Below are 16,520 nucleotides of genomic sequence, written 5' to 3'. Positions count from 1 at the left end.
TAGACCGCCTGCCAAACCATCCCCACCATGCCCACTAATCTATGTCCCTTGGTGCCAAATCTACGTGTTTCCTGAACACCTCCAGGGATAGTGACTCCACCACCTCCATGGGCAGCCTGTTCCAATGCCTCATCATTGTTTTAGACGAGAAATTTTTCCTAATATCCAACCTGATCTTCCCCAGGTGCAACTTTAGACCATTACCTCTCATTCTGTCACTAGTTATCCAGGAGAAGAGGCTAGTCCCCACCTGGCTACAACCTCCTCTCAGGTCACTGTGGAGAGAAATGAGGTCTCTCCTGGGTCTCCTCCAGTCTGAACAATCCCAGTTCCCTCAGACATTCCCTGTAAGACTTGTGTTCCAGTTCCTTCACAGCTTTGTTGCCCTTCTCTGTATGTGCTCCAGGGCCTCAACATCTTTCTTGTACTGAACACAGTACTTGAGATGCAGCCTCATCAGCACAGAAAACAGAGGGATGATATGATCACTTCCCCGCTCCGCTGGCAACACTATTTCTGATACAAGCCAGGCTGCCTTCTTGGCCACCTGGAGACACTACTGGCTCATGTTCAGCCAGCTGCTGACTAGCACTTCCAGATCATTTTCTTACGCACAGCTTGCCAGCCACACTGCCCCAAACCTGTAGCATTGCATGGGGTTGTTGTGAGCAAAATGCAGGAGCTGGCACTTGGTCTCAATGAACCTCATACAACTGGCCTGAGCCTATCAATCCATCGATGCATATGGTGAAGCACATTAAATACAAGTAAAAAGCCACCTATATTTCACCTACAACTTCCAAGTTAATTTCATTTAAATAAAAAAAAAGTTTAATGAATCTTGCAATTCCTGGAATATACTGGACAATGTATGCAATGCAGAAAAAAAGGAAACAACCCAAGAATCAGACGTGCCTCCTTTTGTAACAAGACATGCCTGTGTAATGCTCAACCCCTCACACCACAGTTACTTACCAGGCCCTCCCTCGTCACCTAAACTCACTGCATATGCCCAGCATGCTGCCGCACAGCAACTTCTCTGGTGCCAGCCCTGTGCTCAGAGGAGGGGCAGCTCTTTTGTTCCTCATTGCTACCGGACCAGGAGGCTCAGCAACGTGATACGGTGACAGGCAGAATCCCAGTTGTAGTTGCAGCAATTCAGTCAGTGAATACGTTTTGGTCCTTCAGCAGATTCAGAATTAACTCACTGATTTCAGCAGTTTGAGAACTTCTCTCAGTTCCAACGGTTATCTGCTGATGTTAAATGCACTCACACGCTATGTTCATCCGAAAATAGCAGCAGGAAAGCGGAACAAAGCACAGAACATTGAGAAGAGATCCAATAGCTTATGAACAGGTATTTACAACAGTGCTTCAAACACTCTGCATCCCAAGCGCCTGCAGCACTGCTGGGTATGTCTCCACCAACACATACATGCACCACCACAGCAACAGTAACTACAGCTGCAGCTCACAGGCACGCTGCCTTGGGATGCGACTCCAAACAAATGATGAGCTGTAGGCACCCGACAGTAAACAAGCAGGGATCCTAATTCACTACTTTAAAATGACGTTTTCTGAAAGGGTTTATATCGAGAAATAAAAACCAATAGGTTTCAGTTGCAGTTTGACTTTCAACCTTAAAAGCAGGCCGTCTCCTGGCAATAATTATTTATGAACTGGACAGTTTGTCTAGCTCCTCAGGGGTCTCTCACATAGCAGTGGGGGCAGAGTGATGGCAGAAATACTCAGAAACAATGCGTTACCAGAAAACGGTTCTGGTAATTCTGGTTTCTGTAATTGAGTTGATTTCAATCCAAGAGGCTTAAGTAAATCCCACTGTACAACAAGGGATGTATTAAAAAAAGAAGAAAAAAAAAAACACAGAAGGGCTACACACTGACATGAACCCTTCAGAGATGCAAAAAGCACAACCTGTCAGGAGAGCCAATTTCTACTTCCCTATATGCACACCTCTAAGAGCATCAAGGCCAACTCAGATTTTTTGTTATTTTGCTTCCCATTTCAAAGCTCAAGCTCTTGAAATATACAAATCAGTAAGTCTTCAAAAAGAAAGCCTGCACCTGAGGGCGAAGTGCAGCGAGAAGCAGCACTTCCCACCACTGACAGAACTCGGGCTCCCTCCATCCCCCACATTACCCAGTGCCAGCTCTGGCGCAGCAGGCTGTTCTCCTTACTAGCTGAATTTGTTAATCTGGCAAAAAGCACATGTTTCTCTGCTGGACTAATGAGTTCAGCTGGCGCAGTGCAACAGAAATGGCTCAGGAGAAAGATCAGGCAGCGGGACAAGAGAAAGAAGCAGCAAGACTTCTCCCTTCCTCTGACCAAATATGCACTGATACTCAGTCATGTAACATCCATATCAGGGCTTTATCGAACTGACTCAGCCAAAATTTCACCTACGGCTTGCAACAGCTCACCATTTGGTTACAGTGGTGCTAGTGCAAAAGCAAGGTTAGAAATGGAAACGTGACATGGTTGTCTCCTGCAGCAGCACAGACGGAGAGCGGCTCTGAACTAGCTCTGCTCTTTTCCTTTAGGGAGTGGTTTCAGTCTGGATGTAGGACAGCAGTTTGATATTTCATTTAGAAAACAGACAATAAAACTTATGACTTAATAAGAACAATATGTTACAGGAATGTCATCAATTATGTGACAGTGGAAAAAAACAACTGTTTTATTTAAGGCAACTGGACTAGTACAAATTTATTTCCAAAGACCATGAAGAAGGGTTTATGCTTCCAGATGTAAGTACTTCCCTCTTATTGTGTGAAATGAGCCTTTCTCAGCCTAGCTCTAAGATGGACATCCAGGGACACTAGTGCTGTTCTGCATTCTGGCACTGCCTGTACATTTCCACAAGGAAGACAACAACCCATCATTATCCCTTCCATCCAAGTGCAAAAAACCAGCGTGTGCTCCTGTAAGTAAACCAGCATCTAACCCACTTAACACCCAGGTTAAATCCTGGTTACACCAAACAGTTTTATCTCGAGTTTAGTCCACACCTACAGCCACATTTTCAAAAGATGGAGCAATGTACAGGATGCCTCCCTTCTTGGTACCAGCACTGTGCGAGGCTCCAGCCAACCCTCAGCAGAAATCAAGAGATGGTGCTGCAAATTATGAAGTGCATATGGAGTGGTAGACACTGAGATCTATCAGCATCAAAAACAAAAATTAGGACTAAGGAGACAACCTGCACTTACGACTTCATGAGCTGTTTTGACCGAATTCATTCTTAATCTAAGAAGGGGCTATCAGCACATTTTTTTATTGAAAGACTGCTGCACAATGCAGAGTGTCTGCAGCACAGCTGCAAGGGCCCTAATTCTACCAACCAAAACTCAGCTCGATTTATTTTTCTTCTCCTGTAAGGGTACCCCACAGTCTAAACTGTCTTTATTCAACATCTAAAGCAACGCATGGTACCAGGGTAGCAAACTCTCACAACCACACAGACACGCAGTCTAATTGGTCCAAAGTTAAAATTATCAAAAAATACACTTCCCAAAGCACCAGATGGTCTTTGCAAGGCCATTAGAACAAGCTATGAGAGTTAGCAAGAAGCATGATAACAAACATTTATATTTCGGATTTAAATAGAGTTTAGGCATAAAATCTTATTTGTAGATATTCTCTGTACAATAAGGCACGATTCATTATATTCATTTCTATCTGCCAAAAGAAATGGCAACCTTTCTGTTCCTTCCCCCCCTTCACAGGAAATAAGTCTATGCATACAAATGCATGCTTTCCACATATCACATCTCATCCTATGCATCTGCTACCTCTGATAATATATTTGACTCCCAGCAATTAAATAAACAATATTTTCACTGCCACTTTGCCTAAACGCACCCACGAGCTACAGCTCTGAGCAGAGAGGACACGTTCTGTGGGTAAACTACAAGCAAGAGCAGGCCAAATCCCGCAGCAGCTTCTGAAGCAACGGTTAAATGCCATTCAAGGGCAAGTCACAGCTTGCTGATGCTCATCTCCATGCCCAATGTCTTCTAGTGCAGACCTTACAGATAACTTGAAGTGCTTTCTGTCACTTTGGGGCAGCACTCCAGAGTAAATCATAAACTTGTAATAAGAAGACTGGAACTACATTTTTTCATTTTATGGGGTGTTAATAAAAGATGACCAACTGCTCTTATGCTCCCTCTGAACAACTACTGAGCTGCAAACTGAGCTGATCACAGCGCACGCTGGTGGGCACACAAAATCTATCATGTCAATCCTGCTAAACACGGAATCTTTTTTGTTTTTATACACCAACTTGACCTTGCAAATTAAAAGTAAGTAATCAAAGAATCACCTTTAGTTATTCTCTGCGCTCACCTGAAAGTAAGCAAAGCTCTAAGCCTTCTTACTTTTGAAGCATCACACATCAGTGCTGTTTAGTATGTGCAAGTCAGATCTCACAATTCAACTAAGTCAGCAGAACCTGCAATTAAACAGGGCAGGAGTTTTAAAAATTGAACTACATTTGATCCTGCTGCACACATTTCTGACCAGATTTAAGACAAACTAAAATGCTGACTCAGACACAGCCGCTTTAGCTGCAGCTATGGTTATAATCTTTGACATTTTAAGCTAATATTCTGAAACGGCAAAGCCAACACAGGTTCACCTCTGCTGCAGGGCAGCATTCTCCAACAAATAGGGGCAGCAACATATTTCTGGCCATGTGTTTTCTCCACAGTTCATCTGACAGAATCAAGAGCATCTCACAACGGATCTGTAAATATCATTCTCTTACCACTAATACAAAAAAAAGATTGTCACTGCACAGAGATCTATCCAGTGGCTGTAAACAGTAGTATACAGCTCTATAAATCTGTATATATTCTACAGCTCTGCATATTAAGTTTATTAACAAATCCTTAAGGCTGACATTATGGCAGTTGTGACGTTAGAATTACCACGTCCCTGGTACAGATGAACAGTTCAAATCTTTGGTTGGTCTTGGAGGCAACCAGAGGTAGAGCACTAAGAGGGGAAGGAGCCACGAGACCCAGCTCATGCAGAAAAGAGTCAGACTCAAAAGAAACTACAGCTTCAAAGCAAAGTCAGCTATTTTTTCAGGACACACTTGCACAACTCCTCCCAACAAGCAGAGCTATGGAGACAGGAATAAACAACCTTACCAAGGAGAAAGAAAATTTTCTGCTGGCACAGGTATTTGCAAAGCAAGCACGTGTGTTAGAACTGTAGCTTTAAGCTTAGTGTTAGAGGTATAAATGTTAATGCACACATTTTTTCCACAGCAATAGAGATTATCATGAGCTTACGCTTACTTTAAAAAAAGATGGCGATCACAACCACGCCAAGCACACATACAGACACTATAATTAAATGCAAAGTGCAATTATAAGATGAGTTACAGAATCTCAAAAGGAACTGCCGCCCTGAGAACGTCAGCAGTGCTGCCCCAACACAACAGCTCCATTGCTGTGCTATTTCCTAGACAGCGGAAAAATAACTTCAAGTCCTCTCTTGTCAAAAGAAGGGGGATATGTCTGCAATCTCTCCAATAACAACAAAGAAAAGCAAACAGCACAGTTGAGAGGATCTTTTTATTAATAAGCATTTTTGTAAAGTAATCTGGAACACCACAATGACAAATACTGTATCAGCAAGTTGCAAAATGCCTTATGCTTCAGGCAGTCAAACAAGCTAGTTCCTACTCGCCTTGGCCCCATTTTCTGATGACCCATCTGCCTTGGCTTGAAAGGGCTCCGAGTAATCTTCCAGTCCCTTTCACTAACAGAGGTGAGGGAGTAACAAGCTGAAGTGGTGATGCATAGCTGTGAGTAACACCAGCTTCAAGTGCCTCAACTGTTAGCTAAATTAACATCTCTTTAGCTTAAAAAATGAACATAAACCATGTCTTTGATTCAACATCGAAATGGGTAGAGAAGACCTGGGCAAAAGGAGAAAGCAAGTCCAGGCTTTAATGCAAAACTATTTGGAAAAAAAGCCAACAGAACATAGTGGCATGAATGGGAGATCCACGGCACAAGACATCGGTACAAGGGAAAGTAATAAAAGTCCAAATTCAGGAGAGTTGCTCATGAAACTGAATAGATGAATTACTGAATAGCTTAACAGTAATAAGAAAATCTACCTAATAGCTAAAATTCTTCATTAGAAAATCATTACAGACATCGAATAATTCTTCAGCCTCAGATGTGTATATTATGTTACAAAAAGCACAAAGGAGAGTTTTCATCACGTTGTCTTTGTAGAAAACACCAATGGTGTATATTGGGGAACACCTTCAATCATGCTTCTATAAACACCACTGTTCAACAGTTCCTATTTGTATGATCACTACTCGATTAATACTGGAAAAAAACCATGGCAAGCTATATTGCACGACCTATCATTAAAAATACAATAGCTACTTTAAAAAAAATGAGTTGGAAATTGCAACCCTACAGAAGTCTCTTTAGCGGGGTTCTTCTTGAGGGCAACCCTGCAATTTACTCTAGACAACATGCAGCAGCATCATGGAAGCGTTATTTCTTTCCTCAAAAAGCAGCACTGCCCTTAAGACGCTTCCCTCAACAAAGAGGATTGTGCACCTGAATTGGCATTTATGCTGAAACCACATCATGGTCCAACAGCAGCAATGCCAGAGGCTGCACAGCACCACAGGTTATCTTGTCCAACTCAGAGAAAGGACAGGAAGAGCAGTCTGCCAAGCCAAGGGCTGTGTCCAGCAGTGCTTCAAGCATCTCCAAGGATGGAAACCTCTGTGAGAAGTTCTTCTGACAGGTCTTCTCTGGCAGATAAAAGACTATGCTGCAATGAAAAAGAATGTCCCATTTTGAAACTTAAATTCATTGCCTCTTTACCCATTGCTCTGACCACCCAGAAATAGCAAAAGGAACGTTGTTCCACCTTTCCTATACTCTCGATAGGCATTTTTTGACAGCAGGTCTCCCCTTCACCTCCCCTTCTTAAGGTGAACACATCCAGCTCTCTCAGTCCCTCCTTCTGTGTCCTAACCTTAGCCATCTCGCTGGCTCTCAGCTAGATTCACTCCAGGATGTCAATGTCTTTTTTTTTGTGTGTGTGTGTCCAGCTTTGTCAACTCCAGTACACAACACTCCTGGATGTACAGTACAGACGGGAACAACCACCTCCCCCAGCCTCCTGCCCACAAACTTACTAATACTGCCCAGCACACAGTTGGCCTCCTCTGCCCCAAGTGCATGCTGCTGACACGGGTTCAACTTGTAGTCCAGCAGCTTTGGGGAGTTGTTTTGTTCCAGATGAAGGACTTTTTTGCTTTTGTCATAGAATCATAGAATCATTCAGGTTGGAAAACATCTTCAATATATCATCAAGCTGAATATACATACGTCTGTTGGAACTGACTGGCCTCATCTGAGTACTGAGGGAGTTGGCTCAACAAGTTACCCACGCTACAGGATCTGGGGAGTGCTAGCCAACCTCATACCCAGCTACAAAAAGGGCGTGAGCCAAGACCCAAGAAACTATAGACTTGTTAATCTGACATAAGTGCCTGGAAAAATTAGAGAGATTATCCCAGGGAATACAGAAGGCATTTAAAGATCAGGTGTAGTTAGTGTGGGTTCATCAAGGAAACGTCCTGCCTTAGAAATCCAACCTCCTTCTGGGATAAGGTCACCCACTCGGTGGATGCAGGGAAGGCTGTAGATGCAGTCTTTCTGGACTTCAGTAAGGCCTTTGATAGCATCCTTCACATCACCCTTCTGGACAGATTGTCCAATAGCGAGCTGAACAGGTTCACAGAGCACTGGAGGATGAACTGGCAGAACAGCAGAGTTCAAAGGGTTGTAGTGAGTGGGGTTACACCTGCCTGGCAGGCGGTTACCAGTAGTGTTCCCCAGGGCTCAATTCTAGGGTCAGTCCTGTTCAACATTTACATCAGCTACCTGGATGAGGGACTGGACTGCATCCTCAGCAAGACTGCCAATGACAGTAAGCTTGGAGGTGCCGCTGGTTCCCTGGAGGGGTGAGAAGCCTTGAAGTGGGATCATGATGGACAGGACACTCAGTCATCAGCAATGGCATGAAGTCCAACAAATGCAAGTGCTGCACCCATGACAGAGCAATGCCAGACACGAGCAAAGACTGGAAGAGAAGTGGCTGGAGAGCAGCTCAGCAGAGAGTCCTGGAAGTGCAGGTGACAGAAGGTTTAGCATGAGCTGCAGCGTCTGGTAGCCAGGGGGCAAAGTGCATTTTGGGGTGCATTGAGCACAGCACAGCCAGCTGGTCAAAACAGGTACATCTCCTGCTGCACTTAGTGTTGCTGCAGCCTCACCTCGAATACTATGTGCAGTTCTAAGCTCCACAATTTAAAAATATATTTAAATACCTGAATGCATCCAGAGGAGGAAAACAAAGTGAAAACAGGCTTCCTACATTGGTGGTTGATGTCCCACAACTGTCAGTGTCCAAGAAGAATTTGGATAGTGTTCTCAATAACATGCTTTAAATCAAAACATCAACCTGACCTACCAAGACTCATCACTGAAACGTCCTTAGTGCAACGCTTGCACGTCTCTTAAATACCTCCAGGGACAATGAATCCAACACTTTCCTGGACAGCCCATTTCAGTGTTTGATCACTTCCCCATGAAGAAATTCTTCACAATACCCAACCTAGGCCTCTCCCGTGCTATCACTTACATCCTACCACTTGTCACCTGAGAAAAGATGCTGGAAGCCTCCTTGCTGCAGCCTCCTGCCATATAGTTGTAGAGAGCAATGACATCTCCCCTAAGCCTCCTCTTCTCAACACTAAACAGCCCCAATTCCCTCAAAAAGACATATTTTCTAGTCTCATCCCAAGCTTCAGTACTCATTCCTGGATGCACTAGAGCAACTTTGTTTCCTTTGCATAGTGAGAGGCCCAAAACTGAACTGCATCCAGATGTGAAGACAAGAACCTGTTCAAACACACCCAGAGAATGGCCACAAAAATCTGAGGACAGGCTGAGAGTTGGGGATGCTCAGCCTCTCTTCAGAGGGACATGATAGCAGCCTTTCAGGAGGGCTGTAAGAAAAAAGGACTCTCTAGCAGGGACTGTTGTGATGGCATACGGGGAAATGGTTTCAAACAAAAAGAGGGAAGATTTTGATTGGATATAAGGAAGATATTTTTCTCAGTAAAGGTAATGAAGCACTGGAACAGGCTGCCCATGGAGGTGATCAATGATCCATCCCTGGAGACACCCAAAGTCAGGCTGGCCGGGCTCTGGGCAACCTGATGTAGCTGTAGGTGTCCCTGTTCACTGCAGGGGAGTGGGACCAGGTGACCCTTAAAGGTCCTTTTCAACTCAAACGATTCTGTGACTGTATGATTTGAGATGTGCATCAGTTACATTGCATACAGAGGCACAATCCCTTCCCCAGTCCTGCTGGCCACACTATTTCTGACACAGAGCAGGATGCCACTGGTGTCCTTGGCCACTTGGGCACACTGATGGCTCACGTTCAGCTGGCTGTTGACTAACACCTCCAGCTCCTTTTCTGCTGGACAGCTTTACAGCCACACTTCCCCAGCCTGTACTGCTGCATGGAGCTGTTATGCCCCAACAACACGAGGTTCCTGCCAGCCCATTACTGTCAAGAAACCCCAACAGCAGCCTTGTCCTTCAGCATTTGGAGGTTCCTTAAGTTTGCTATTATCCAGGAACCCAGTGGGGGTGCTGCACTTCTCTCATCCCTGTTGCTTACTAAAGACATAAAACAGAATTAGTCCAAATATCTCCCCAGGAGACTCTTAACAATTGGCTGTCAGTGTCTCTCAGTACCACCATCACAATCCTTTAAGTCAGTGTCCAGCTAGTCTTCCAGCCACTTGGCGGCCTCCTTGATGAGCACGTATTTCCCCAATTTGTCTGCAAGAATAATACAGAAGACCATGCTGAGTGCCTTGCTGATCTCCAGGTGAGCCACGCTGACTGAGCCAGACATCCATCCTGCTTGTGTTAAATTTGTTACACAACGCTGCGGTAGCATTCACGCCGACCCAAAATAGCTCTGCTCAAACTTTTTCAGGTAAGCAGAAGAAATTTGGTACTCTATCCTCAGTCTTCTGAATCAGCAGCTCAGTTCCCGCACAGCAGGGAAACAGGAACCAATGCTAATTACTGACTGGAGGAATAAATAACGCGGAGGAAATGACGAGCTGCTGGCAAATGAAGGCAATGTCAGCGCCCCAGCTAAGGGACAATTCTTTCATCTACTTTAAAATCCTCTGTCTGAAGACACCACTCACTAATATTACTCTTCCCCAAGGCTGTCATGAAAACACTTTGCAAGACAGAAACCAAAATATTCATAAAATGGGACAGCAATCAGATTCTACTGTGTGCTGTACCACTGACAGCTTAAGTGAGGGGAAACTCAGCATCTCAGCTAAGGTCTTCCCAACCAGGATACATAATTTGCATGTGATGCCAGTCCAAAGCCAAGTAATACATTTTCACATCCATTTTGCTAATACAATTTGATATTGCTGGAACAGAGACAAAACATCATTTAAGGATGACACTCTAAACATTCCTTAAAGTTTACAAACATTTAGCCCAAGGTGCTAACCTGCTACTAAATCAAAACTAGCAGAGAGAGACATCAAGTATGAACACAAGCACCTAAGCACGCTTTGAGGTATGATCCTATTGCTAACAATTAAACCAATAGTCATACGTGCTCAGTTCCATATGGACATTCTTAATAGATTAAAGATTTTTATAGATTAATACTTTGCTTCCTAAGATTCACGACACAAGAACTAACTTACATTACTCAACAGGATATTCTAGGAACTCTTTGCATGAATTTCAAGATTTCACCCCCAAACCAACCCAGCAGTTTATAAAACTCCAGCCCACAGCCTGCAGGCGCTGCAGACCAAGAAAATCCCAGGCATAAATCAAGTACGAGTTTATAACTGGCCCGTCTTCATTACACAATCAGGTGATAATGTAATGATTCAGGCACTGCTGCACACAGTTTAGATTCCCGATCCCATAACTACTCTGTCCTTACGTGACACCGCACGTGATTCTAAACTTCAACCATCCAAGCAGAGGTGCTTTACGATTGGGACCCACAGAAAATGCACCTCTCCTCTTTCTGATACCATCCCAAGGATTCAGAATCACACTCATCACAAACATGTAGCAACTTCTGCTGGTTTCTTCAATGAAAGCACCTAGATTGTTTTGCTTTATACCAGGGTAGCATCGCTACCAGTACACACGAGAACATATGTATATGTTTGACAAAAAGTAAAAACCACCTGAAGTTTCAGTCTACAAATATGAAGGCCAGTTACCAAAAACCTCTAATTTGAAGCTTAACATAAGCAAACAGGTTTATGGGAAGGTTAAAAAGGCTTCTCAAGTATAACTGATTATCTTTTTCTCATGCCTGAATCTTCTTGTAGGAGTCTAAGAGTACAGGAGAATCCAAGTTCTCTGACATTTTCATTTGAAGGATTAATTAGCAAGTAAATAATAACCCCAAAGGTTATTTTAGTCTCTTCCTATAATGAGAATTTTGAATCTCTGAAGCTTACCTATATTCTACCTGGAACAGAATGGCACCATTCCAGGCTCATCGGTACACAGACACAAAAAAGCAAAGCTAAACCTAAAGCCAACAATAAAAACACGGAGATATCATAATGAAGCTGTTTAATAACTTAATAATGTCAACAGTCATCCCATTTAACACACCCACCCTAGAAATTGCAGTCATCAGCCTACCTGAATGACCAGGACAACCCAGCATTTAAAGCACTTGCGGCCATGTCCGGAAGATGAAACCCACATGCCAGGCACAACAGCTCCCTTCTCCAACCATACTTAGCCCTCAGAGCACAGACATGACTTTAAGCCAAGTGTCCAAACTCTTTATGTGGAGCACAGAATGGAAGTCTCAGCACGAGGCAGCTGAGCGAACAGGTAGCATGCCAAGTGTGGCATTACCTAAAGTCAACACAATCAGCATGGAGCTGTCATCATTCAGCCATCAGGAAACCCAGTCGCTGGGAGGGACTTCTAAATTCTACCTCCAGGAATACAGAAGGGCCTTTTTGTCTCTGAGGATTGCCATCACAGTGGGCGACTGTCCCACCTTTACTTAGCAGTGCTGCTACTTTTCGCTTGTTTGTTTGATAACACAGCCACTGAGGGTGCCCTTTGCTGTAAGGCAGGATGGCAGTCCTGGAGGGAAAGCACCATGGCTTAAGTTCCTTCACTAGTGGGGCAATCAACATCCGTATCTCCATCTCTCAGGACAGCACACAAACTGCAAGTCTCCAAGTGTTCTTCTCCAGGCAGCGTCTGTTCACCTCTCCTATCATGGCTGGTTTTAAAAAGGCAAAGACTTAAAAACAAACAAGCAAATAAAAACATAACGAAGCATGGCTCTAATGATTAATCATCAAGCATACAGGCAGGAAATAACAGGCTTCGGACGCTTGCTGCAGGAACATCTAATGTAAAACAAGTAACAAGTTTTGAAACCATGGACCAGAGCCTGAACACCTCCATGCTTGGAGGGCAGCATTTTCTTATATATCCTCTTTCTGGCTCAGTGAATCATGCTTTCTTTTTCTGGATAGCAGCACAGCTTCAACCAAGAGAACTGAGGATAACACTCAGCTTGACGACTGGGATATCTGCCTGGAAAGTGGAAGATGTAGGTTGATTGCTCCAGGCAAAAAAGGAAACTGAAGCAGGGTCTACCACATTCTGAACAAATGCTTTAACTAATAGTTTTTAAAAAGCATCAGCACGTCCTCTTGCAAATGCCTTCCAAAGCTGTCACTGTATTTTGTAGAAGAGCGACTGCAGCATATATTGGAGATGATCGGAGAATTCCCAGCTGACAAAAATCCCCAGGAACTACAGTTAAAGAGCAACATCCAGAAAGCAGGCGGCGATGAACTGGGCATCCCGCTAATCATCCCTCACACAAGGGGGAAACAAACATCAATCCGATTTCCCAGAAAATCAAAGCTGTCAGCTATGCTGCCCACAGTGCCCAGGCACCCTCAGAGCTTGATGGTATGAGACAGGGTTTTCAGGGCCACAATTTTGACCAAGAGCATCTCAACCAGGTTCACTCTCAGTGAATCTACTCAATGATAAAAGTTGGAGGGGAGAAGATCAGAATCAAAGGTGTAACTTCAAGATAAAATTGCACCAATTGCTCTCAGGTCCTCCCAAACTCAGCACTAAGACCAGTAAATCTGGAAAGCGAATGTTACATTGAAAACAGGAACACATGTTCATTAATTTCAATTTCAACTCAGTTTTCAGTTAGCTACCTACCCAGAGCTCATTCTTTTATGTAACACAAGTTTATACAGTTCATACAGTTAAAAAGCTATTCACTATGATAAGCACACCTCTCAGTCTCCCATTTACTAACTGACTACATTTTTCCCCTCCAACAAGCTGCTATTGTTCTGTTTACACATTGGCTCTGCAGTACCCACTACCAGGCAAAACCCACAAATACAGGATCAAAGAATCACGGAATCACAGAATGACCTGAATTGAAAAGGGCAGAATCACAGAATGGCCAGGGTTGGAAGGGACCTCAAGGACCATCAAGCTCCAACCCCCCTGCCATATGCAGGGCCACCAACCTCCCCATTTAATACCAAACCAGGCTGCCCAGGGCCCCATCCAACCTGGCCTTGAACACCTCCAGGGACGGGGCATCCACAACCTCTCTGGGCAGCTGTTCCAGCACCTCACCACTCTCTCTGTAAGAGAGAAAGAATTTCCCCCTGACATCCAATCTAAATCTTCCCTCCTTCAACTTAAAACCATTTCCAGGACCACAGTGCTCATCCAGTTCGAACCCCCTGCTATGTGCAGGGTCACCAACCAGCAGACCAGGCTGCCCAGAATCACACCCAGCCTAGCCTTGAATGCCCCCAGGGATGGGGCATCCACAACCTCCTTGAGCAACCTGTTTCAGTGCGTCACCACCCTCTGTGTGAAAAACTTCCTCCTCATATCTAACCTAAACCTCCCCGGTCTCAGTTTAAAACTATTCTCCCTTGTCCTATCACTATCCAGCCTCGAAAACAGCCGTGAAACATCCATCCCCCAGCACACTGCGCTGCCTAAACAAACCTGCTGAGAAACGCTTCGAGATACCAGACAATAGCGGGGCTAGAAAGCCATCTCTGCCGATTACTTTAAACACAATCGCGAGGCTTATCAGTTATCGACGCTGTATCGGCGCAGGAAATTCACGGCAACTTGAACGCTCGTTCACCAAGGGCTTTCAGCACTCTGTCAGCGCGGCGACGCTCCCCACGAAGTGCCGACAGCCTCACGTGGACAGCGTCGCTCAGTCAACGGAACGTGCGAGACTCAGCGCTCCCCCAAAGCTCCGGACGCGGCTCAGGCAGGAGCACACGCGGGACGCGCCCCGACTTCCGCGCCCGGCACGCAGCGCCGTCGCTCGCGTTCCTATTGGAACAGACGCGAGGTCCACCCGCACGGCCAACTCCAGGCGCGCGATGAAGGCGCCCCGGAACCCCCAGTGCGGCGGGCACCGGCGGGCTCCCCGCCCGCTCCGAGGGGCCCCGAGCTCCCGGCCTTTGTTACTCGCCCCCTCCTCGCCCCGGGCCGCACGCGGAGCGAGGGGCGTGCGGCTCGAGGCAGCAGAAGGCCGCTGCCCTCCCCGCGCCGTGCCGCCGGGCGGCGAGGCCTCTCCCGCGGCGCTCCGCTCTCCCGCCGGTCCCACCGCCGGCACCGAGGGGAACAAAAGGGGCCGCCCCGGGCCCGCCCCCGCCCGGCGCCTCGCACGTGGGGACCGAGAAAGGGCCGGCCCCGCACCGCCGTCCCCCGCCGCGCCTCACCTGCCTGCTCCTGCCGTACGGAGGCTTCGCGGCTCCCAGGTGGTACCGCCGGGTCCGGATCTTGCCGCCGCCGCCGCCGGCTCCTCCTCCCGCTCCTCCGCCGCCGCCCGAGGCCATGCTGGGACGCGGCCCCTCGGCCGCCCGCCGCCCCGCCGGGCCGCTCCCTCGCTCCGCGCTGTCACCGCCCGTCCCCCGCCCTCCACGCGCCGCGCGGCCTGGAAGGAGCGGGGGCCCCGCGCGGCCTGCCCCTCCCCTCCTCTCCTCTCCTCTCCCCTCCCCTCCGCCCCGCTCGGCAAAGCTCCGCTCCGCCGGCCTTCCTCCGCGCGCGCGCGCGCACCCCTTCTCCTCGGCCGTGCGCGCGCCCCCCCTCGCCCCGCTGCCGCGCGCCCTTTGCCCGCTCCCGCCTCGCGCGCTCGGCGCCGGCCGGCCCCGTCCTGCCCGCCCGCCCGCTCGCGGCCGAGCCGCTGCGCCCCGCCCCCACCCCCCTTCGGGCTCCGGCTTCGGCTCCGACCAACCACACTGCGCCTCTCGTCAACCGGACGCGCCGTCGCGTCATCCGGCCGCGACGGACCGGCGTGCACCGCGCCGCGGGGTGGGCGGGGCTGCGCGGGAAACCCCGGCGCGAGCGCGGGGCGCGTGGGCTGCTGGCGAGCGGAGCGGGAAGGGCGATCAAAGCGGGCGGGGCGCGGCCTCACTGGGCGGGCGGGGAGACGGACGGAGTCTGCAGCGCGGCCTGCGCTTCCTCGAAAGGAAATACGCCTTTCTGTTGTGAATTGGAAACACGTAAAATAATTGTCCTTTTGTAGCGTGGTACTGAAAGGGTACAGCTGTGGCTCTGTGGTACGTTTAGCGCGGTGGTTTGTGTGGGGGTGAGCAGAGCAGGGAGGCGCAGCACCTTCATTGCACAGAATTCAGCACGAATGTGCATCCTCAGGTACAGAATGTGCTAAAAATAGTGTAGGAGGTGGCGATCATAGAATACTTTCACGTGGAGAGGACCCAGGTGACCGAGGCCATCACGTCATCTCAGTGGCACAGATGCCCACATCCCTCCTACCTGTGTCTGCCCAAAGTCCACAGCTGAGGGAAATGCTGATCAGTGAGCAAAGGAACTGCCACAGGAGTCTCAGTCAGGAGTTTTGCACTAAATCTCTGCTGCTTGTTTCAGCCTTGATTTATTTTTTTTTTAACCCCCCCCCTCTGGTTTTTTCCCAGCTGTCTTCCAGAACTTGCTAGCTTTCTTTTCCTCAGTCCTGCCTCCACTGCCATACAAGTGACTTCTGAACCCTCCTTCCCCCCAAGCAGAATTACTTGCCAGGTAGTTCATATCACACTCTGCACTTTCAGAGCTTTCTTCTCTCACCTGCTGTCAGTACACCTTCATTTGCAGCAGGATGGTTTGCATCAACACCGTCCTTCCACAACATGAAAAACCCTCATCTTTAGTCTAGAACATGATTATCATACTAAATTCTAACTTAACAGAAGGGTTTCACAATGCATTTCCAATCTGGGAGGAGCAAGATTCACAAAGAGAGATAAATTGCCCTTTGAAAACACATTGAGCAGAGAAAATGCTGACTTCTGGAATGGC

General features: G+C 47.2%; 1 protein-coding gene across 1 annotated transcript in view; it reads right to left on the bottom strand.

The window, feature by feature from the left end:
- Positions 1–15,043, bottom strand: part of NUP153 (nucleoporin 153) — a gene marked incomplete at both ends in the record, with an annotated part of 45,597 nt that extends 30,554 nt beyond the window's left edge. The window contains one exon of the mRNA XM_079533951.1: positions 14,927–15,043. Coding sequence (XP_079390077.1) covers positions 14,927–15,043 — 117 coding nt within the window. The remainder of the gene's footprint in view (positions 1–14,926) is intronic.
- Positions 15,044–16,520: the final 1,477 nt, after the last annotated feature.

This window comes from Tetrao urogallus, assembly GCF_951394365.1.
Source record: "Tetrao urogallus genome assembly, chromosome: 3".
Taxonomy (NCBI): domain Eukaryota; kingdom Metazoa; phylum Chordata; class Aves; order Galliformes; family Phasianidae; genus Tetrao; species Tetrao urogallus.
Note: the sequence above shows the minus strand (reverse complement) of the source record. Positions and strands in the feature narration are given on the sequence as shown.